The sequence below is a fragment of the Silurus aristotelis genome (genome assembly GCF_946808225.1).
Source record: "Silurus aristotelis genome assembly, chromosome: 21".
Classification (NCBI taxonomy): domain Eukaryota; kingdom Metazoa; phylum Chordata; class Actinopteri; order Siluriformes; family Siluridae; genus Silurus; species Silurus aristotelis.
In genome coordinates this window covers 9,612,365-9,636,072 of record NC_139594.1, presented here as the reverse complement: position 1 = coordinate 9,636,072, position 23,708 = coordinate 9,612,365, and the positions used below count along the sequence as shown (strand labels likewise).

At 38.5% G+C, this 23,708-nt stretch overlaps 1 protein-coding gene across 2 annotated transcripts in view; it reads left to right on the top strand.

Annotated features, from left to right (window-relative positions):
* Nucleotides 1-23,697, top strand: part of ext1c (exostoses (multiple) 1c) — a 50,092-nt gene extending 26,395 nt beyond the window's left edge. For both annotated transcript variants that reach the window (XM_083524054.1, XM_083524053.1), the window contains 10 exons: nucleotides 19,444-19,537; nucleotides 20,800-20,907; nucleotides 21,083-21,202; nucleotides 21,523-21,655; nucleotides 21,872-21,990; nucleotides 22,078-22,173; nucleotides 22,291-22,377; nucleotides 22,607-22,767; nucleotides 22,869-23,040; nucleotides 23,151-23,697. In XM_083524054.1, coding sequence (XP_083380180.1) covers nucleotides 19,444-19,537; nucleotides 20,800-20,907; nucleotides 21,083-21,202; nucleotides 21,523-21,655; nucleotides 21,872-21,990; nucleotides 22,078-22,173; nucleotides 22,291-22,377; nucleotides 22,607-22,767; nucleotides 22,869-23,040; nucleotides 23,151-23,336 — 1,276 coding nt within the window. In that variant the 3' untranslated portion in view covers nucleotides 23,337-23,697. The remainder of the gene's footprint in view (nucleotides 1-19,443; nucleotides 19,538-20,799; nucleotides 20,908-21,082; nucleotides 21,203-21,522; nucleotides 21,656-21,871; nucleotides 21,991-22,077; nucleotides 22,174-22,290; nucleotides 22,378-22,606; nucleotides 22,768-22,868; nucleotides 23,041-23,150) is intronic.
* Nucleotides 23,698-23,708: the final 11 nt, after the last annotated feature.

Sequence of the window (23,708 nt, the reverse complement as noted above, 5' to 3'; positions counted from 1 at the left end):
ATCCACTCATACATGCGGCTCCACATCACCCTGTCGGTCTGTAAAAGTGCAAGCCAGCTTGCAGAACACTTGCACGTACACACTAAAATACATATTCATGAGTTTACAGCCACATGCTACTAGTAAAGTTTTCCAGAATATCCAGATGTACTGTAGTGCATCCTGTATCTCTACACATTTGCATATATGATAGGTGTCGGAATAAGAAACATGAAGAACTCTTATGTAAACCATCCACACTGGTGCTCGTGCACACACACACACACACACAACTGTGCATTATTGTACCTGTGCAGAGTTGGATATGGGATGTGTGCAGGAACAAGTGGCAGGATCACTCCACTGCTCAAGGCAGTGCTGTTGAAATTACACTGTGTATCTCAGCAGGAGTTTTAGGGCACAGCCATGGATTACACACAGTGGTGTTTTACTGAACACACACACACACACACAAACAGATACGCAGGAAGTCCATCACTCATGTATGCTCTCTTGTGCATCACACATATAACCTCTTTCTTACTGATAAGTTTTTAACACTTTTTTTTTGTTTGTACATCAGGGGAAACCATTTAATGTTTTATGTAGATTCCTTTCAGAGAGGTTGTTGGCACAACTCATCATCTTCAGAGGACATACAGTTATCCCCGTTTATTGTGGCGATTACGTGTTAATGTGTTATTAGGGGAAGTTTTATTAATTAGCCTGGATTTCCATACTTTTCTCAGGCAGAGATTGAAATGTTTGGTAAACTCCAATATGGTGCAAATGTGGTAGATCGAGTTTGAAAAATATTTATAAAAAAATAATTAAGAAGAAGAAGAGAATATAAGGAAGATTTTTTTTATGCTGGTCATGAGAATAAATTGGGTTGCCTGAGTTGTGTGCATGACTACAAGATGTTGTCTCAAAGCCCCTGATGTCACCTGTAGATCTAGATCATATTAGTTTTCCAGGCAATAACCACTTTTTTGGAGGGGTTTTCAGTAGAGAACCAGCACCAATAGGAAATAGAATGAAGGATATAGAAAAAGGCTTTTTTGACATCTAGTGCCATGTCAGTATCATGGATTTCAGTGCTCCATTTCACCTTTCTCTCTATCCACCCCTATCCATTTCTTGCTCGCTTTCTCCCTCTCTATCTTTCTCTATGGTAGACACTGGTCAGTGGAGCCATGCTGAGCCTGGAGCTTAGAGTAACTGGCAATACAATGGCCTGCTGTTGCTCTCCATCAGAACCCTGTCTCTGTTCCATGTATATACCATTCTTCACATTCTTACAAAGGAATGTGTATGTGAGATGTAAAGAATGGAACTAATATAAGTGGTATATAGCTAAGAGGTCAGACTATAGTTAATAGATACTTCATATAGTTGATATAGTTGATAGATACTTTATATAGTTGATATAGTTGGTAGATAGTTGATAGGTGGAAAGCTGGTGTAAAAATGAGGCTACAAATCAAGGATCCTTTTAATTACATAGACATACAAGTGTCTATATAGACACAAAGACCTTTCCTTGATATTACCTCTGCTGGAGTTATTCATCTGTTCAACATGTGTTTACATTGGTGTCAAAAACTTGATCTGATCAGTGACATTCTGTATGCTCACACAAACACACACACACACACACAAACACACACACACACACACACACAAAAATCAATAAAAATTCATCCTGTGGACTACTGTCAAATCCTCGACCATGGTAATCACATACCTATGCCTTAGCTAAACCTACTAAAATGATCCTCTGCTGGACTGACCTTCCTCTGTCAATTTATAAACTCTGAACAGACTTAATCTGTCCAGACAACGCAGTGAATTATCGTTGGAGCTTTTAAGGTACATTTCCATAACACAAAGGTGAATCCCACACGACCACAGAGGGGACATGTAAACAATGCGACCACGATGTACCAGGAGACAGAACTGAAATAGCTCCCATATAACCCCTGCTGGAGTCCTGATGCTGCCATGCTAAGCCAAGAGCTTAATAATTCTTGGACAGGAAAGAATTCAATTGCGTTTCTATTTAGATGACATGTATGTGTCAAGGTTGTGCCCTCACAAATTAATACGTTTTATAAGAGGCTTACATACTAAAAAAAAAAGAAAAAAAATATATATACAGTGGGTACGGAAAGTATTCAGACCAATTTTTCACTCTTTGTTATATTGCAGCCATTTGCTAAAATCATTTAGGTTCATTTCTTTTTCCTCATGAATGTACACACAGCACCCCATACTGACAGAAAAACACAGAATTGTTGACATTGTTGCAGATTTATTAAAAAAGAAAAACTGAAATATCACATGGTCCTAAGTATTCAGACCCTTTGCTGTGACACTCATATATTTAACTCAGGTGCTTTCCATTTCTTCTGATCATCCTTGAGATGCTTCTACACCTTCATTTGAGTCCAGCTGTGTTTGATTATACTGATTGGACTTGATTTGGAAAGCCACACACCTGTCTATATAAGACCTTCCCGATCACAATGCATGTCAAAGCAAATGAGAATCATGAGGTCAAAGGAACTGCCTGAAGAGCTCAGAGACAGAATTGTGGCAAGGCACAGATCTGGCCAAGGTTACAAAAAGATTTCTGCTGCACTTAAGGTTCCTAAGAGCACAGTGGCCTCCATAATTCTCAAATGGAAGACGTTTGGGACGACCAGAACCCTTCCTAGAGCTGGCCGTCCGGCCAAACTGAGCTATCGGGGGAGAAGAGCCTTGGTGAGAGAGGTAAAGAAGAACCCAAAGATCACTGTGGCTGAGCTCCAGAGATGCAGTCAGGAGATGGGAGAAAGTTGTAGAAAGTCAACCATCACTGCAGCCCTCCACCAGTCGGGGCTTTATGGCAGAGTGGCCCGACGGAAGCCTCTCCTCAGTGTAAGACACATAAAAGCCCGCATGGAGTTTGCTAAAAAACACCTGAAGGACTCCAAGATGGTGAAAAATAAGATTCTCTGGTCTGATGAGACCAAAATAGAACTTTTTGGCCTTAATTCTAAGGCGGTATGTGTGGAGAAAACCAGGCACTGCTCATCACCTGTCAAATACAGTCCCAACAGTGAAGCATGGTGGTGGCAGCATCATGCTGTGGGGGTGTTTTTCAGCTGCAGGGACAGGACGACTGGTTGCAATCGAGGGAAAGCTGAATGCGGCCAAGTACAGGGATATCCTGGACAAAAACCTTCTCCAGAGTGCTCTGGACCTCAGACTGGGCCGAAGGTTTACCTTCCAACAAGACAATGACCCTAAGCACACAGCTAAAATAACGAAGGAGTGGCTTCACAACAACTCCGTGACTGTTCTTGAATGGCCCAGCCAGAGCCCTGACTTAAACCCAATTGAGCATCTCTGGAGAGACCTTAAAATGGCTGTCCACCAACGTTTACCATCCAACCTGACAGAACTGGAGAGGACCTGCAAGGAGGAATGGCAGAGGATCCCCAAATCCAGGTGTGAAAGACTTGTTGCATCTTTTCCAAAAATGACTACTGGCTGTATTAGATCAAAAGGGGGCTTCTACTAAATACTGAGCAAAGGGTCTGAATACTTAGGACCATGTGATATTTCAGTTTTTCTTTTTTAATAAATCTGCAACAATGTCAACAATTCTGTGTTTTTCTGTCAGTATGGGGTGCTGTGTGTACATTCATGAGGAAGAAGAATGAACCTAAATGATTTTAGCAAATGGCTGCAATATAACAAAGAGTGAAAAATTTAAGAGGGTCTGAATACTTTCCGTACCCACTGTATATATATATATATATATATATATATATATATATATATATATATATATATATATATATATATATATATATATACAGTGAGGAAAATAAGTATTTGAACACCCTGCTATTTTGCAAGTTCTCCCACTTAGAAATCATGGAGGGGTCTGAAATTGTCATCGTAGGTGCATGTCCACTGTGAAAGACATAATCTAAAAAAAAAAATCCAGAAATCACAATGTATGATTTTTTAACCATTTATTTGTATAATACAGCTGCAAATAAGTATTTGAACACCTGAGAAAGTCAATGTTAATATTTGGTACAGGAGCCTTTGTTTACAATTACAGAGGTCAAACATTTCCTGTAGTTTTTCACCAGGTTTGCACACACTGCAGCAGGGATTTTGGCCCACTCCTCCACACAGATCTTCTCTAGATCAGTCAGGTTTCTGGCCTGTCGCTGAGAAACACGGAGTTTGAGCTCCCTCCAAAGATTCTCTATTGGGTTTAGGTCTGGAGACTGGCTAGGCCACGCCAGAACCTTGATATGCGTCTTACAGAGCCACTCCTTGGTTATCCTGGCTGTGTGCTTCGGGTCATCGTCATGGTGGAAGACCCAGCCTCAACCCATCTTCAATGCTCTAAGAGAGCTGAGAGACGGAGGTTGTTCCCCAAAATCTCGCAATACATGGCCCTGGTCATCCTCTCCTTAATACAGTGCAGTCGCCCCGTCCCATGTGCAGAATAACACCCCAAAGCATGATGCTACCACCCCCATGCTTCACAGTAGGGATGGTGTTCTTGGGATGGTACTCATCATTCTTCTTCCTCCAAACACGTTTAGTGGAATTATGACCCAAAAGTTCAATTTTGGTCTCATCTGACCACATGACTTTCTCCCATGACTCCTCTGGATCATCCAAATGGCCACTGGCAAACTTAAGACGTGCCTGGACATGTGCTGGTTTAAGCAGGGGAACCGTCTGTGCCATGCATAATTTCAAACCATGACGTCTTAGTGTATTACCAACAGTAACCTTGGAAACGGTCTTTTCAGGTCATTGACCAGCTCCTCCCATGTAGTTCTGGGCTGATTTCTCACCTTCCTTAGGATCATTGAGACCCAATGAGGTGAGATCTTGCATGGAGCCCCAGTCCGAGGGAGATTGACAGTCATGTTTAGCTTCTTCAATTTTCTAATGATTGCTCCAACAGTGGACCTGTTTTCACCAAGCTGCTTGGCAATTTCCCCGTAGCCCTTTCCAGCCTTGTGGAGGTGTACAATTTTGTCTCTAGTGTCTTTGGACAGCTCTTTGGTCTTGGCCATGTTAGTAGTTGGATTCTTCTGATTGTATGGGGTGGACAGGTGTCTTTATGCAGCTAACGACCTCAAACAGGTGCATCTAATTTAGGATAATAAATGTAGTGGAGGTGGACATTTTAATGGCAGACTAACAGGTCTTTGAGGGTCAGAATTCTAGCTGATAGACAGGTGTTCAAATACTTATTTGCAGCTGTATCATACAAATAAATAGTTTAAAAATCATATATTGTGATTTCTGGATTTTTTTTTTTAGATTATGTCTCTCACAGTGGACATGCACCTACGATGACAATTTCAGACCCCTCCATGATTTCTAAGTGGGAGAACTTGCAAAATAGCAGGGTGTTCAAATACTTATTTTCCTCACTGTATATATATATATATATATATATATATATATATATATATATATATATATATATATATATATATATATATAATATATATATAAAAATAAATACTAAATCTGTAAACAGCTGTACCTGTGCGCGCACACACAATAAACACAAAAAACAAAAACACACACACACACACACACACACACACACACACACACACACACACACAGCAGAGTAGGTGTGTCAAGCTGGGACTGATTAAAGTGCAGGGGCGATGTCAGCAACATAAAGCAGAGGCAGTAATAGGAATTACCTGTCATCCATTTGCTAGTGATCGATTCTTTCACATGTTTGCTGAAGACGGGCCACTTAATCTCTCCCTCTTTCTCTCTCACAGCAGTAATACAGAAATTACATATTTACACCCTGGTAGCTTCTTATTTTTTTCACCTCCGGTTCTTTGACTTTCTCGCATTCTTCACTACCCACTATTTTTCACTTGGGGGATGCCATAACTTAAATTTGCACATTTTTCTGTATGGCTTAAGGAAGATGAAGGAAAGATGTGAATTTTGGTCCTATAAATAATAATAATCCTAAATATCTTTATGAAGATCATTGCATACTTTTAGCTAAAATTAAGATAATACAATCAACACACATGTTTGCTATGGACAGAATGTTCGCTCTGATTCTAAAAAGTGGACAGCTGACCATCACATCCTCATATGGACCATCAACAAACTGCTGGAAGCATGCAATTTCATATGATGCCCCTGAATTCTGCAGCATTTTAGTGCTCTTTTAGGTTCTCTGTAAGGTTTCTGGAGTCCTAATCTCAGCTTAGACGTTATAGAAAACTAATAAAACTTGACTGAAATAAAGTGTCACCTCTATTTTAAAAAGTCAACACTGATGGGTTTTGGTTTGGAGAAATTTAATTGATCAATTTAATGCAGCCCCAAATTGAGGGGAACATTTATTAGCGGAACTCTTCTACCTATCTTGAGCCTAATGTGTTTTTCATCGCTTAATGTAGTCAAGAACAAACAGTATAGGTGACCAATCAGGTGATCAGCAAACGTGCAGGCATATCTTGTTTAATTGTCACTTCTTCTTTTTCTTCTTCTTTTTCTTCTTCTTCTTCTTCTTTTTCTTCTTTACTAACCACATCAAAAAAACCTCAAAATAACTTTTAAGGTTGACCGCTGTGTATACATGAATATCTTGCTACAAAGAGCGCATTGAATTCAAAGCATTCAGATATTTACTTTTCACTGGATTTTGGTCTGAATCTATTAGAAATGTCAATGTCAAAATTCTGAAGTCTGTGGCCCAAGTACCTAAAACTGGGCTTAGTGAAACATTTGATGACCTAAACTAGTTTTGTTCATTCCACTGTGTCTAAATCACAACCATCTAATCAACAGAAAAGCTTCAAAATAAATTCTTTGCCGTAACATTAAGAAAATTTTGTAATAAACATCACTTTTAAAGGGTTTTTTGTTTGTTTTTTTTACTTAGTGATAGTCATCACCCAAATTTGGATACATGCCATTGACATTTCCTTCACAAACCCTCCACAGTGCCACTATGAACCCCCTGTTCGCAAACCCTGGTCTAAATAAAGCAGCTCTCTCACAATGAGCAGAATTGAGCTACAGCTCTCAGTTATGTCAAGTTATCTCATTTCACCTCAACCATTTTTGTATTTTTTTTATGCTTTAATGGCCTCAATGAGCCAAATCACAATGTGCTGAATTGGAGAACTGAATAAACCAACATCCAAAAAAGCAGCAACGGCAGATAAAAGATATAACAAAGGACCAAAAGAGCAAGAAAAGGCCAGAAACTGGACGCAGCAGTGCTTGTGCACGGGGAGTAGACCTGCCGATACTATCACAGCTGTGTCCATACAAAACACTTCATTGTCTCTGTTTGTCCATGACTAAGCTGTATTAATGAATTTGTTTGACAGTGTCTAAGCAAACAAAAGCTTAATTATGTGAGGTATTTCGGGAGAGCTGGGCATGGCGCGAGTTCCTATAATGGCTGGGTGAGGTATTTGTTTTGCTTGGCTACATTTTGGAGTACTTTTCAATCAAATGCTCAGCACTCCTTAAACGGTCGGAAGCCCTGGGCCATTAGGTAGGTTTGTTAATCATTTAAATGTTTTGTTAATATTGGTTTATGATGGAGATGGGACCAGAGGACAAGTACATAGACAAGCCTGTAGAAATAAACACGTAAACTTGAACATGACACCAGGCTCTCAGAAATGAAGACATCATTTTGAAAAACCCTTTTGGCATAAACATGCTCATCAATTATTATTTCTCATGACACAGTCACAGACAAGCCATGCTTACAGTGTAGATCTGGACATATGACCTCAATTTATTTGTGGAAAAAAAAAAAAAAGAGTCGAAAGGAGAAACTCTCAGTGATGTGTAAATTTTGTATAAATAATTTATCAACGTTCTTTCACCAGCAAAGCATCTCTCCTTTCTTGCTGTTCTCCTCCTATCCTTCATTGCTCTTTTTATTTTACCTTCAGATGTGCCCAGCAGTGATATATTTTCTCTTTGCCCAGACCTTGGCACCTACAACTAAGTTTAGAAAGCCAGCTTTTAATGCAGCTTCAGACTAGATGTGAACAGAAGCAGCATTAAATTTAAAGTTAGTTCTTTGCTGTTTCAGGTTTCAGGTTTTCACACATAGATTCTTGCCTAAGCTCACACACAGTGCAGCGCTTTTTCAGCGTTAATACCGTCAAGAAGTGGTTTAGCTGTCACTATGGGTCTCTTCACTTGTCATGCTTATAAAACAGAACAGGCTCTATTTCATTGATAACAATGCAAGCACAAAAATAAGGCAGAACATTGCAATGTTAGCACGTGTTGGTAGAACAGATATACACTTTGTGAAGTGGTAACCTGGTAAAAAGCTGCATATTGCAAAAAGGGGTTGGGATTAATGTAGGGCTGTCAGTCGATTCAAATATTTCATCACGATTAATCGCATGATTGTCATGAGATAACTTGTGAATAATTGCACTTAATCGCACATTTTTACCTGTTGTAAATGTACCTTAAATTGGTATTTTTTCAAGTTTTTATCCTCTAATCAACATAGGCATGGACAAATATGGATGCTTTATGCAAATGTATGTTTATTATTAGTAAAACAGAATACTCGACATAGAGCATGAAGACAAAAGTATTCTTTTATATGGTTTAAAGTATTTTAAACTTTTATATTTATTTATTTCTATTTGTTATATTTATTTATTTATTTTTATTTGAAAAAAGGCCAAACAGAAATGTGCGCTGCATTAATCGCACGTCAATAAAATTTGTGCAGTTAAAATTTATTTGCGTTATTAATTTTGACAGCCCTAGTTTAAATGATAAAAAATGATAAAGAGGTGGGTTAGGCTTGCTTCTGAGATATCCATTCAACTCCAATAATTCCCTTTTAGAGCTGAGTGCACCGGCAGTGCAATGTAGTGACATTTTCCTAATGACATCCAGATCACACATCAATATTTTAGTAGTAGAAATAGCTTAATGGATGACATCACTTACAAAATAAGTGTTTTGTTTTCTTGCAGGTTTTTCTTGTGTTAAGTCTCATGAGCATTTATGGACATTTATTAGTCCAATTTCTCCCCTTTGGTCAGTGCAGTATTGAAGAGTTTGTTATATTATTTCTATCTAGGGTAGTATCAGGTACAAAATATTACTGAACTCCACATTGAAGAAAGTTATGAAAGTAGTAAAGTTTGTTCCCTTTTTGAACAGCACTGTATGTGCAAAACTTTTTGTACAATGGACTGTATTATTAGGATGTCACGATTTCCATAATAAATGTGACAACTGAATGAAACAACAAACCGGAGCCCACTGAGGTTTAAATGTTGACATTTTCATGTCTAGTTACTGTCATGAATAATGTCCTTAATTACTATTAATTAAACGATGTATAATGACATGTCCCCTTTCTGATTCACATTTATTAACCACAGCTAATAACAGGTGTGACTGTTTAGGTAAAATCATTTACGTCAGCTGTATTTAGTTCAAAGGAAACAATTTGCATTGATGTGGAATAATATGAATTGTGTACATTTAAACGGGTTGTAGGAAACTAGGTTTACTTGGGTTCATTAATGAAAGGTCTTCTGAGGCGATAATGCTTAGGAAATATAGTGCATGCCACACCTTGCTCATACTCAAGTTACTGTTACTGCAATTAGCACTATTTGACTCTATAAATAATTCCCTTTTATACTTATATACTATGATCACACTATCTGGTGTCAACCACATGAGGATGGGTTCCCTTTTGAGTCTGGTTTCTCTTCCTCATTTTGTCTCAGGAAATGTTTCCTTGGGACAAATTTATACATTGAAAATTTTATATTCTTTTTTTGTTTATGAATAAAAGTGAATTAAGTAAAGAGCTCATTCAAAGTCACTATATCAACAAATATACACATTCCGCAGACATTTTAATCCTCAATAATGAGCATAGTAATACATTGAGAAATTGTAACTTGCCTTAAAGCCAGAAGCACTAAATTAATCAGTATGTTCTGACCAGTCACAAGCAAGAATTCAACTACACTGTGGTGCAAAATTGTAAAAATGTAACATTCAGCATTGGTCTCATGGACATTTCCTCGTATTCTGATCAGAGATGGGTAGGTAGAGGTAGACAGCACTTTGCACACTGATAGTTTTCCCAGGATAAAGGCTTGTGCAATTTGAAAGACAGAGTACGCATTTGGATTCCAAAGTGTTGTGACTCCATTACAACAGCAGCGCTGCAGCCTCAAACTCAGTAACACACACACAGAGAGACTCACCCCTCCCAGAAAGCTTTTTTGCCTGCTGTGATCTGTTGCTAAATTTACCACATAATGATGTAGGAAGTTGTATTTTTGACAAGCACTATGACACAGTACATTGTACAGTCAGTCTTTAATTATATCATATCAAGCTTTTAATATAGTTGTACATAAAATGTAATATACATAAATTTGATAGGTATGGTGTAATTGATTGGTGTAACAGATTAATTGGTTATTTTTATTTATATATATATATATATATATATATATATATATATATATATATATATATATATATATATATATATATATATATATATATATATATATTATATTAGTTATAGTTATATAGGTATATAGGTTTGGATTTCCTTTCACAGGAGTAAGTAACTATGTAAAAGGATCAGTCCAGATTAGAGAGCTCATGGCTCTTATCCCCATCCTTCTGTAACAGCAAAAGAAAAAGAATAAAAAAGATGGGGTAGAGCTAGAAAATACACAGATTTTAATGGATAGATTTAGAAAGCACACACACACACACACACAAGAATGTGTGTATGCTTAATGACAGGGAGCAAGCAAGCAGTATATGAGTGCATAGTAGGAGCCATCAGTTTAGAAGCCAGGACAAATAGAGCTGAATTTAGCTGTATGGTTTGATGCACTAAGCAAAATGCTGAAAACCACACACACACACACACACGCACACACACACACACACACACACACACACACACACACACCCATTCACACACAAACAGAGCTATTATAATAAAGGTTTGTTCTTGTACAGAAAACAAATCGGACTGCTCATGGTGACACAGCACCATCAAGTGACTCATAAACCGCACAGGCTCTGAAGGAGACGGCGTGAGCATGTGTATGCGCAGGTGTCTAAGACGCTGACAGATGGACAGGTAGAAGAAAGCAGGAATAGCGTGTTGTGCAACAGTCGCTGCTGTAACACGTGAGGGGGAATTGAAAAAAAGAAAGAAAGAAAGAAAGAAAGAAAGAAAGAAAGAAAGAAAGAAAGAAAGAAAGAAAGAAAGAAAGAAAGAAAGAAAGAAAAGAAAGAAAGAAAGAAAGAAAAATAATCTCTGACATGCAATCAGATTTAAACATCTGTGTGTGTGCCCAACAGTTTCATCACAGCAGCAGCAGCATTCTGACTTTGCAGCTGTGGGGTAGCAGATTACTCAGAAAAGAGGAAGAGATGAAGGACAGCAAGAAAGAGATAGGAGGAGCAAGAGATTGCAGAGATTTGTGTCACAGATGAAAATCTATTTACACTAACAATGACATTTTTCACTAAATTATTTTTTGTGCTGTGACTTTTCTCCTGCCTTGCTTCTCTTATCCCTCTATTCTCAGTTTTATCCTTTCAGTTTAGGGTGAGAGATTCACCGAATGAAACTGACCTGTAACTTTACCCTCTGTCTCACTCAGTGGAGGCTGAAATACCTGAACTTACTTTTGAGCTATGCTTCATAAACAATAAAACTTTAGCTTAGTCTTCCAGTTAGACTTTTTGAAGCATAAATATTAGCGGAATCTTTTTGTAAACGGGCACACCCTATACTTTATATAAGAGTTTGGCACTAGGGCAGAAATTACATTATGGGTGAGAAAACACAATGAAATACATTTAGTACAATAACACGGACAAATCACCAGGCAGCCATGAAAAATGTATTAAAACATATGATCAGCACTTTGACCAGGCCAAGATATAGCCAATATGTCTTCACTCATGGTGATCAGTAGTGTAAAACTGTGCATGAAATTTTTTGCAATGCTTGGAAAGATCTCCACACATTCTGCTATGAAATATCAATAAAAGCTGTACAGAAATTCCAGTCTCTTTGGCCACCTGTGCTACTAAATAAAGGGAAACCAAAATGACCAACATGCAGCCAGTGAGGACAAAAACCATCTCCCTTTGCCTGTCAATCATGCTGCCTGACAAAAAAAACTCCCCCTTTTAGAGTAATATTATTGGTGCAGCTAACTTTTCATTTTATTCTATAGCATCTTTGCAGCAGCATTGCACAAAGTTAAACTTGGTTGAATGCTCTAGAGAAATAAATAAATAATAAATGAAAAATAATAGTTAATTTAAAAAAAATATGAGTTTATGGGTGGTTATTATGTCTAGTAGCCTATTAAGCATATACCAGTCTGAATGGTAATTACACTATGTAATAATAATAATAATAATAATAATAATAATAATAATAATACATTTTCATAATCTTAATTATCCCTTTAGTGTCATGCGAGATTACTCTTACTGTGCTAAATATTTTTGCTACTATAATTCCATGCTATCAGTCACTCCAGATTTTTACTTGGAAGTTTATACACACATTTTCCACAGCAGTGAGTCTCCACAAGAGTCTAACAGAACAGCTTAATGAATCTTACACACCCTGGCAAGCAAAAACCACAAAAAAATTGCATGTCAGTTTAAAAAAAAAAAGTAAAGTTCCCAGCTGATTCTTGCAACTCATGCCTTAAGATGGCATTCATATATAATATCTGCTTAGCACATTTCTTCAGGGACGTCGTCAATGGCAAAATAAATCTTATTCACCATCATGACCTCTCCCCAGCTCATGCATTCTGTCCAGATAAATTTTAATAGCATAAAGACACTTATGAGAGTGCCCAGAGGACATGCTTTGTTAAGCACGTGCCTTTGCCAGCTGGGCACAGTATATATTTTGAGGTTTTAAGCTTAGTTTCATCAAAATTTTATATTGTATTTTTGCCCTTTTTTGTAGCAAGTAAGAAAAAGAGACTAGCCCTTGAAATAAATATGTTAATATGGAAAAATATGAAATGGCATACAGACAAATATTAAATGTTTCCTTAAGTTTCCTGCATAAGGTTAGAGATTTCAGAATATGTTTTATTGGGTTACTGTATATCAGAATTAATGACATGCACACACAATAATAGGCAGGATCCGGGCTTTTTGAAGTGCAGCTTTAAGCATGGAATATTTTTAACTCAAGAGTCTTATGCTGTCATGTTCCTGAGCTTCACTATGCAACAGTGTGTGTTTAAAAAATAAAAAAATATCATGATCCCTCACAAGCACCAATAGAGAGAGATTGACCGATGACCTTTGTGCTTCCGATACGGATGAAAGAAGGATCAGTGGACAACTGGTGGCTGTCCGTCATCAGAGATGGGCCTGGCCCAGCTGCGTGTGCGAGATAGCTGCTGGAGTCTGTCTGGCAGGAGCATCAATGATAATGAAATCATGGAGTGGTTGGCAGGCTGCTGCATTCAGGAGATTCATTACAAAACACTGCTGAGAAAATTCTCCCTATAAGATTTTTTTTCACACACGCTGAGTAGTGCACTATATCAAATATAGAACAGCCATTATTTCATATGTACAGCAGTGTCAGGAACTGGAAACCATTTTTCCAGTTCCTGCTTCCTACACATATTGTACTTGATTAGGATTTAACGTCATTCTCTTATCCGCTGTCTTCCGCCCCTGCATTCCCAAACAGGTACTCCTTCACTTGGCTGCAACGCACACACTCTCGTTCTCTCACACTTCGAAATGGCAGCGCTCCAGGAGCTGACAACAGCTGAGCAGTCAGAAAATGCTAGCCAGTGATGTTACAAAGAGAGACTAGCAGCTGCCTCCAGAGAACACTCCTCAGACCTCTTAGTGATACAGAGAGAAGCTATAATTTATTTAGACTTAAATAATGCAGGCTTTTATTGGGAAACAAAAACGCCAAGACAGACCGAACAGGAGAGAAAGAGAGAGGAAGTCGAGAGGGAACAGTTCATCTGTTACTGGCAAGCAAAACTGCTCATTTAGATCCAAAAAGGATTTCCTGCATATTCCTTTTTAAATGTTGACAAGCTCTCCCCCAAGGAGGCACAAGCAATTGGAAAGGAGACTGTGAGGCATCTTTGTGCTACGCTGGAGTAAACATGTCCGTGTATGCCAGCACACACAAACAGACCTTATTATTGTCATCGATTTCTTGGAGGTATACATTAAGAAGAAAGCAAATGCACAAACTGAAGAATGAAAGTGCGTGGTTGTCGATTACGACCATCATATAGCCTGCGAGTTATTTAATTATTATAAATTTACCACTGCAGCTAGGCGCTATAATTCAGACTACAGGACCACAGCTAATGTTAGCTGTTTCTCATATAATCTGTTTCGTCTGTCATATTGCATTTAATTAAAATATAAAAGCCCATGTTTAATTCAGTGTTTTCTAGATGAAATGGTTAATTAATAATATGATTGCTCATATAAAATTAAAAAGCAAATATTCATGTATGTATGGTTCCTTAAATATTTGAAAATTAATAAAGTTATTGTTATACTGTAAAAAAAAAAAAAAAAAAAAGGGCATCCAAATCTGGCAAATAATTACAATACATTTTGTGGTCCCCCTTTTTAAGGGACTGAATTAATCACGGACAATAGCTGGTCTATATTGTTCCTTACAATAAGTGCATCCACATATGAAATCTTTTAACTCTCAATTAAAACTCTCATAAAGAATCTCACTATCAGTGAAGCAAGCCATCGTTAGGCGTAAAAAATCGAAATAGGTCCAACAGAGAGATCAATTTGCTGTAGCCAAAATAATGATTTTGTTATATTCTTAAAAAAGAAAGAAGGCACTGGTGAACTCAGCCCTACCAAAAGGACCTGAAGACTACATAAAACAACATTGGTGTATGACAGATGAAATCTGTCCCTGGTGAAGAAAAATCCTGTCATAACATTTGTCCAGATCAAGAACATCTATCCAGGAGAAATGAGAATGTGTCCCAAAGTCAACAATCAAGAGAAACTTCGAAAGAGTTTACCAGAAGATGTAATCCAAAATCTAAAAAAGCTTGCACAGCTCTGGGGAAAAAAATCCTTGTTGTACCATAATGATGGGAATAGTAGACTACCGATGGGAAGGAACTGCTCATGATTTGAAGCATACTACAAGATCTTACGGGGTGTGTTTGTATTGCTGCCAGTGAAACTTGTTCCTTTGTATTTTTCTAATGATGTGACTGCTGACACAAGAAACAGAATGAATTCTGAAGTGTATAGGGTAATGTTATCTGCTCATTTTTTAAGACAGATAAGTGTTATATTCTGCAATGGCCAATTCATTCACCTGACCTGAATCCAAATACGCAGCATTTCACTTGCTGAAGAAAAAAACAAGCAGAAACTGAAAACAGCTGCAGTACAGACCTGACAGCACATCACAAGGGAAGGAACCTAGCATTTAAAGATGTCTCTGGTTTCTCGACTCCAGACAGTAATTGACCGCAAAGAATGTCAAATGACAGTCGGCTTGTCCAAATTATCATAAAATTTTAATTCATTATGTAATACCAACTCCAATATAACAATACATTTGAGTGTCCAAATATTTGTGGACTGGATGCTACTATGGTATGGAATCAAACACAGTTAAAAACATACATATACAGAACTTGTGTTATAAAGGTCTAATGATTTGAGTGTTTTGAAGCTCAAAATATAAACTCATATGTCACCTGACATAAGTGTTTCCTAAGGTGTCACACGCTCAAAACACACACCAGAAATGCTACAGCAACAGGGAGAGCTTTCTTTTGAAGTGACTGGTAATGTGACAGATTTTCCTTGTTCTGATTGGTTGGATGTTGATGTTCCACATCATTTTTTTCTCTCTCTTTTAAATCCTGGGGCAGCCCCAGAGACCAGTTTCTTCTTTAAACAAGTATTTTATTGACAGCTAACAGAATGTAAGAACTTCACCAAACATTAAAGCCACCATTTTAATGCAATATGTACTGGCAGTCAAGTGTGTTTTTATCTAAGCACATCAGAAACACTTTAATACTTCATTTAAAAAGCTAAAAATGTTAATTAAAATGATTTGTTGTAAAACCATGCTGAGTTTTACATCCACAACCTGGACACTGATCGAAACAAACACCCGCACACAAATCATAAACATGCCGCTAAACTGCTCAGTATGCTGTGCAGCAGTGGGTCATGGCCCAAACATTATAGACTGGAGACACGCTCCATGTCCCCTTGTGTCCCATAACAGCAGTAGTATGCTGTAGCCACATGCAGTTACCCCCTGGAAAGAAAAGCTGCCTCACTTTAACACTCAACCTCTGTAAATAGAAGTGCAAGAAGCCTGTTTAATAGCTAGTGGAAAACAAAAGGGACAATTAAATCATTTATTTGCTCCATCACTTCTGTGAAAATGACTTCATTAAAATACACAGTGAAAGAACACACAGCGAGAGTGAGAGAAAGAGCGAGGCAAAAGTGGGTCGGAGCTCATTTGCATTCAAACATACTCGCTCAGCTCAGACCCATGAAAGAACCCAATTGCAACGTGTAGGAAATAAAAGCTAAGAAAAGATCTCAATAGCAGCCACATAGTTGCTGTGGGGGTAAAAACAGGTTTACTCTCTTAGCTGGTACTGAACTACAGCTCAGAGGAATCCTTCTTTTTATCCCCTTAGACTCATAACACAGCACACATTACCTTTAACAACTATCCATTAAAGGGCAAGTGTGAGACTACTAACCAAAAAGCATCTCTGCACGTCCACAACAGTGCTACAGCACTACTCCAACGGCACTATTGTGGTAGCATGCGTTCTTCACAGTCACAACATTACAATGCTAAGATTTCTTCGTCAAAGGAACAAAGGAAGTTATCAATCGTTTACACCTGGGGTGTCCAACATATGGCCCACACACTGGGATTCTCCCACTAACGGTTCTAATTTGGCCTACCAAATGTTATTAGAATATCTGTTCTGAATGTAAATGGATTTGTGAACTATAATTGCATTGAAAGATTAAAAAAAAAAAAAAGAAAAAAAAAAAGGAATAATATCTGCTACTTGAAGTGGCAAAAATCTCAAATAAATTAAGTCGAGAGGTTAATAGACTTGACTTATTCTATTGACAGGGATGTTTTTAGTAGAGTAAAATGCAGATGAGGTTCCACAACAGAGCCATCCAGCATACAGTCTAATTTTTTGTTTTGTGCAGTTTTAGACATAATATATTTCAGATCATTTTATTCACCGGGATTGCCAGGTTTCAGTAAAAATTTCCAGCCTTCAAAATATTCTTAATATTGCCCTCAAAACTTCAGGCATTTTTAGGGAAAGACATATTTTTCTTCCTCCTCAGCATTTTCTCAAGAGACAAGCTCACTATAATACACACATGCATTTTATCTAGCCTATCTTGGCAAACCTGTCGTTAACTTTCCTGTCTTCTGCTCTTCCCCTGAGCATGGGGAAGCATTATTTCTTTCCCAATGGACCGTTATTAATGTCGTTGCAGTTTTTTGACAATAATAACTCTTTACAGCTTAATCTCACTGCCCCACAATTGCTGAACATCTAGAAAGGTAAAAAATCAATGAAACTTCAGCTTAAATATTTATCAAATAATGAAGATTAACATTTGACAATCAGGTGTGCCTTATGGAAATTTGGTGCTGAAAGCATGTCTCTTTCCAAAAGAACTATAAGGTTTTCAAACCAAAGGAGTGAATACATTTACATTTTAAAAACTATACTTACCTACTTTCGAAATTATCTGCAAAATATTCATAATTATTTTTCTTTTTATAGTTGTAATTTATTTTGTCCTGACCACTTGACAACTCAGTGACATTAAAACACATTTTGAGCATAAGTCCACTTTATTATCAACATAAACAGCATTAGTAGAGGTTAAATAAATTGTATTAGGCACTCAAATTCAAACATATGTTGAGTCAACCTGGTGCTAAGGCTTTGGACACTTGCCGGGCATTGACAGGGAGGCAGAAGGGGGGGCATAGATGGACGTCAGGGTTGTTTGCTCTCCTGCTGCAGCGGTAAATAAACATGTATGCGAGTGAACAGAGATAGAGGTGCTTTTATTTCAGCAGGAGTGTTTGCACTCCTGCTGGAGTGGTCCTGGAGGAAAGCCATGGTCACCGTACCCTGCTGGCCTGCAGAGGAACACTGGGTTCTTTCAAGAGTAAAGCCCCCTGCCCACACAGGGTCAACCTGGTGCGAACGCATAATAAGGGTTCCTACAGTCCAAGCCAGCTATCAATGAAAAGCAGATTTGTATATGCCAGCGCATACAGAGCAAGCGCTCCTCAGAAGGAGGCTTTATTTCTGTGTGACAGTGAGAAGGTCACTTATTCTCCAGGCAGCTAATTGGTAGTTGCGTTTTTTAGCACCAGGGTTCTGGAGGAATATTGTCTCGTTTTTACTGTGTACTGTGTTCCACTGTGTAAAGTAGAGATGACGATAAAAGCCTCTTGACTCTTGACTAATTGTTTCACTTGGAGTCAAGCACATTCACGTTTCTTACAGAAACCTGCTGACAATAGTAATCCAGCTCTCAGTTGCACACAAAAGATTTTCTGCTTATATTTTTACTTTTGAAAGCAGTACACTTGAATGAAGATATCTTTATGATCCCCTTTTTGTTGTTGCCCTTTTGGTCATGTTGTTTCTTGATGTGCTCAAGTGGAAAGCCAACCATTGAACATTTGCTAATGAAATTCTAACTTAGAGCATCCTTTCTGTTGTCCCATCCAAAGCTGTGCCCACGAAACTGATCTAGCCTAGAATGCAGGAGGTTTTTTTTATAACTTGACAAAAAAATAGTAATACCTCTTTATTCTAAAACTGCTTGATTGTTGGTTGATGCACATCATTTGGGTTTTTTCTCCAATTGCCATAACATTTAGGCAGATATTCTGCAGAGAGTTGCTAGATATTGGAAGAATTTCATATTTAATCAGAGCAGATATGTTGCTCAATCCTTGTCATCCATGCTCATTAGCTCAATCTGGGTCAACAGTGACTTTTCTCCCTATTTCTCACCCACTAATCACTTAATAGTGGCAATTACACAAAGGATCTGGATTTGGTTCCTCTAGCGCACTCTCTTACAAATGCTAAAAGGTTGCCAGGGACAACAGCTTGAGGCAGGGACGATGGCCAGATCAAAATGCCTCACAGTGAGGTTGTGTTTTGAGCAGTGCCAGTGCTGCTCTAATGAACTACAAAGATTTCTTTTTGCAGTGTGAAGAAGGGTTCTGTGCTTGTGCTTGTGCTCATGCTTGCCTTGTGTCTGTCTCATACATAGGTTTGACTATCAAGAGCTGCTCCACAACTCCACCTTCTGCCTGGTTCCACGTGGACGACGCTTGGGATCCTTTCGCTTTCTTGAGTCTTTGCAGGTATGCCAACATTAGCCAGGTTTATTTTTAACTGATCGGACTTGATGTCAGTGGTTGATGTTTCAGCAGCTACACAGCACTTTAGGCAGTACCAAACCCACCTTGTGGGTAAACAACCCAAACTCTCCAGAATGGGCATTAGACTATGGGTGGGAAACTGCAGTGCATATATTTTTAGGCTTACTGGCATTGTGTGTGTGAAAGGGCCGGAAGCTCACATAGGGCACCCTCAGCTCTGCTAAACAGTGCTGAATGGACAAATCAACAAAAACGGTGAGTTTGGCAGCCGTAACACTAACCGTAACTCCTCCTCACAACCCCACTTTTTTCTTTCTGTTGGTCCAAGTTCACAGTGTTCTTTGCTCTCACTTTTCCATTCACTCCTCTTTGAGCTTCTTTAGCTTTGCCAGCCAAAGCTACATAAAGAACTAAAGAACCTGCAATTATCAGTGGATTTGGAAGTGGAACATTCTCAAACATCCTCTGACCCACCCCCCAAATATACACACACACACACACAGACACACACGCACATCATTCAGACTTAACCCATCTGACTCTTTCATATCTTTAACATAGTCAGTCTCAGATCCAAACCTAAAAAATGTGCACACATGTCGGAGAACTGGCCACCAGCAGCCAAGAACAGTTTTATTCTTCTAACTTCTTTGAGGTTAAACATACAGGCAAGGTTTAGGTTCCACAGAGAAGTTAACTACCTAGAGTTGTTGTTCAACAATAGTATCATCTAAGGCTTTCTTAGAACAAAGGCTGGGTTTCTCTGCACCAGAGAGGGCTTGTTTGATCTCTGCCTTTTTTTTTAAAGCATTACTCCCCTGTGATTTCATTAAAACAATTAACAACCGAGCAAAATACATGCTGCGAGAGAAAAAGCAAACTAGAATACAAATTTCGGAGAAAGTAAAGAACTTTTGTAAACAAGAAAGAAGAGGAAAAAAGACAGAGCTTAATAAAACCTTGCCTCCCCCTCAACTATTGATCAAAAGAAGGATAGTGTTTAATTAGCAGCCCAGGGCCCTCAATGTCAGGCCTGCTTAGCACAGATTCTTGTTGAGAATTGATAATAGAATTGAGGCATACTTTGGTCATTTGGGATACAAACCTTTGATACAGAACTTGTTCCAACTCTATATGAATTAATAAAACTAATAGTATGACCAGTATATTTGATATTGAAGCTATTTTGTTTAGAAACAATTTAATTTTGACTGAATTCTTCTTTCCTGTCTCCCTGTCCCCAGGCGGCCTGTATCCCAGTGTTGCTCAGCAACGGGTGGGAGCTACCCTTCTCTGATGTCATCCAGTGGAATCAGGCAGTTATCGAGGGAGATGAGAGGTTGCTGCTTCAGGTAAACAGCATGCTGACAATCGCTGAGTGTTCGACTTGTTTTTTTTTTCTTTTACTTTAAATCATGTTACTGGATGAATGCAAGTTGTCTGGTTATCAGACAAGTTCATGGCATTTCCATGTACAACATTTAATTTAGCATATTCCCTAGATAAAATTGATTTTTGTTCCATAAGGTGCCCTCTACAGTGCGGGCAGTGGGCACTGACCGCGTGCTGGCACTAAGACAACGTACCCAGATGCTTTGGGAGGCCTACTTCTCCTCAGTGGACAAGATTGTTCTCACCACTTTAGAGGTAAACATGAGGTGGATTGTATGTAGGTTTTAAGCAGACTCGATCTGGCAAGGACTGTCAGGGGAAATTAAAACAAGGATGAAGATGCTCCGCATCATTAGCACCCACTTAGTGATGTGCCTTCAGGTTAATTGCCAAACACAATGTTGGTTTAGCATAAATAGTACGAGTCAGCATTGCCCTCTTCTGGCCAACTTTAGAAATGCATGACAATCAATTGGAAAGGAATACAATAAAGAAATTTGGCTGGTAAATCTAATGGGAAAATAATGTGTATTTTATGGAGTAATCACAGTAAACAGACTGTTTCTGTCTCACAGATCATCAAAGATAGAGTGTATGCCCACATCTCAAGAAATAAGTTTATGTGGAATTCTTTGCCCGGTGGACTTCTGGTGCTGCCCGAATATTCAGTCCATCTGGCCCATTACCCTTTCTACTATTTGAACCTTGGTAAGCATTAAGAAGGGATGCATGAGTTATTTAACAACTCTTTTACGATTAATAAATTGATAGTATGTTGCAGGAAAACATTTGAATGCAGTAGTGTGTTTAATCACACAGAACTGCCTCAAGTAACTTAATTAAATAAACTATGCTTAAACATTCTAAGTTCACCACAGTAACCTTGACCACAGTCTCAGTCTACCATAACTTCCATTAATGCAGGAGTCATGCCTGGCCAGGAATTTACTGCAGTCATCCATGCTACATCTCCACTGGTTTCCCAGTCTCAGCCAATTATGAAGCTCCTGCAAGTGGTGTCTAAATCCAAATACTGCTCACAGGTACACCAACTGTTTCTTTTTTTTCCCCCTCTGTTGAGTGTTTTATGCCATGTAAAACCCCACTTTTCTTTTCTTTTTTTTATACAGATTATCATCTTGTGGAACAGTGAAAAGCCGCCCCCTCACAGGAGCAAATGGCCGCCCATGCCAGTGCCCCTTGTTGTCACAGATGGTAGAAGGAAAGTGAGTGTCTCCACATGAGAGTAGCGTCACGCTGTGGCCATATGCAAAGAACAGACCTGCAGTTTCCAAGGCATTTTATAAATTTACTTATTACATTATTTATTCTGCATTTTACAGACAAGCAGCCGTTTCCTGCCGCATGTTGCAATCGAGACTGAAGCGGTACTTAGCCTTGATGAAGACTCAGTGCTACTGACTAGTGAGGTTAGATGTTCCTTTTATCAATCAAATTGCAAGAGTGTAAACAATCGTGTTCAACAATATTTTGAGTGTCAAGTTTATGGTCGAATGAATAATTCGATGAACTCTTTGGAATGACACAAATTGCTCATAAAACTTCATAAAATTACAAATCCTTGTAAATATTGAAATGTTCATTTAAATAATTTACAGCTTACATGCATATACAGTTGGGTGTTTTGATTTTTTTCAGGTCAACTTTGCATTCCTTGTATGGCGGAGTTTCCCCGAAAGAATTGTCGGATACCCACCCAGGAGTCATTTCTGGGATCCAGTAAAGAAAATTTGGGGTTACACCAGCAAATGGACTAATGAATATTCAATCGTGCTGACAGGAGCAGCCTTTTATCACAGGTAAAACTGCATCTAACATTAATAATGACAGTGAAATTTCATGTCTTCCAATTATTGTCCTCTAAATCTGAGCTTGTGCTATTCCTCTTTTACTCTGATAGGTATTATCATTACCTGTTCTCACATTATTTGCCCCCTTCATTACGGGCGTTAGTGGATCGCAGCTCAAACTGTGAAGATATCCTGATGAACTTCTTAGTGTCGTCTGTGACTCACCTGCCACCTATTAAAGTGGCTCAAAGAAAGCAGTATAAAGAGATGCCTAATCCACAGGTAAGACATGAGTCATATTCAGCAGATTTAGACTCATTATAAATATCACAGAGTAAATCATGTTTTTACAGGTTAACATTTTTGTATGTCATTTGTATTTATTTCATCAGAGCACCAACATGGCCCCCTGGGCAAACCCTGAGCACTTCACCCAGAGACAAGAGTGCATAAACACCTTTGCAAGCTGGTTCGGCTACATGCCTCTTGTGCATTCGCAGCTCCGTCTCGACCCTGTTCTTTTTAAGGACCACGTGTCTGTCCTGCGCAAGAAGTATAAGGACCTTGAGCGTGCTTGAGCCACACAGAGGCATCGGCTCTCGCTTTAAAAATGTATAAACTCTGCAAAGTACAAGAGTTAACCTTGAGCCTTGGTTAATATTTGTGTTAACTGAAGAGGGACCGCTTCCAACCTACTGAATTTTTGACTGGATCTTCAATTTTTCACACAAACTCAATTTCGAAAGGGGGGAGGGGCAGCCTCCATGCGATCAGATTGCACTGGATGCCATTTCAATTGTGGTTTGATGTTAGCACCTAGCATGATGCTAACAGTTCCATAAACTAACATTATTGTGTTTGTGGAGTCAGTCACAACACAACCTGACTCAATACATGAAAATGTACATACATGACCAATAAAACATTTCTGAAATGCAATGTGTTTAAGT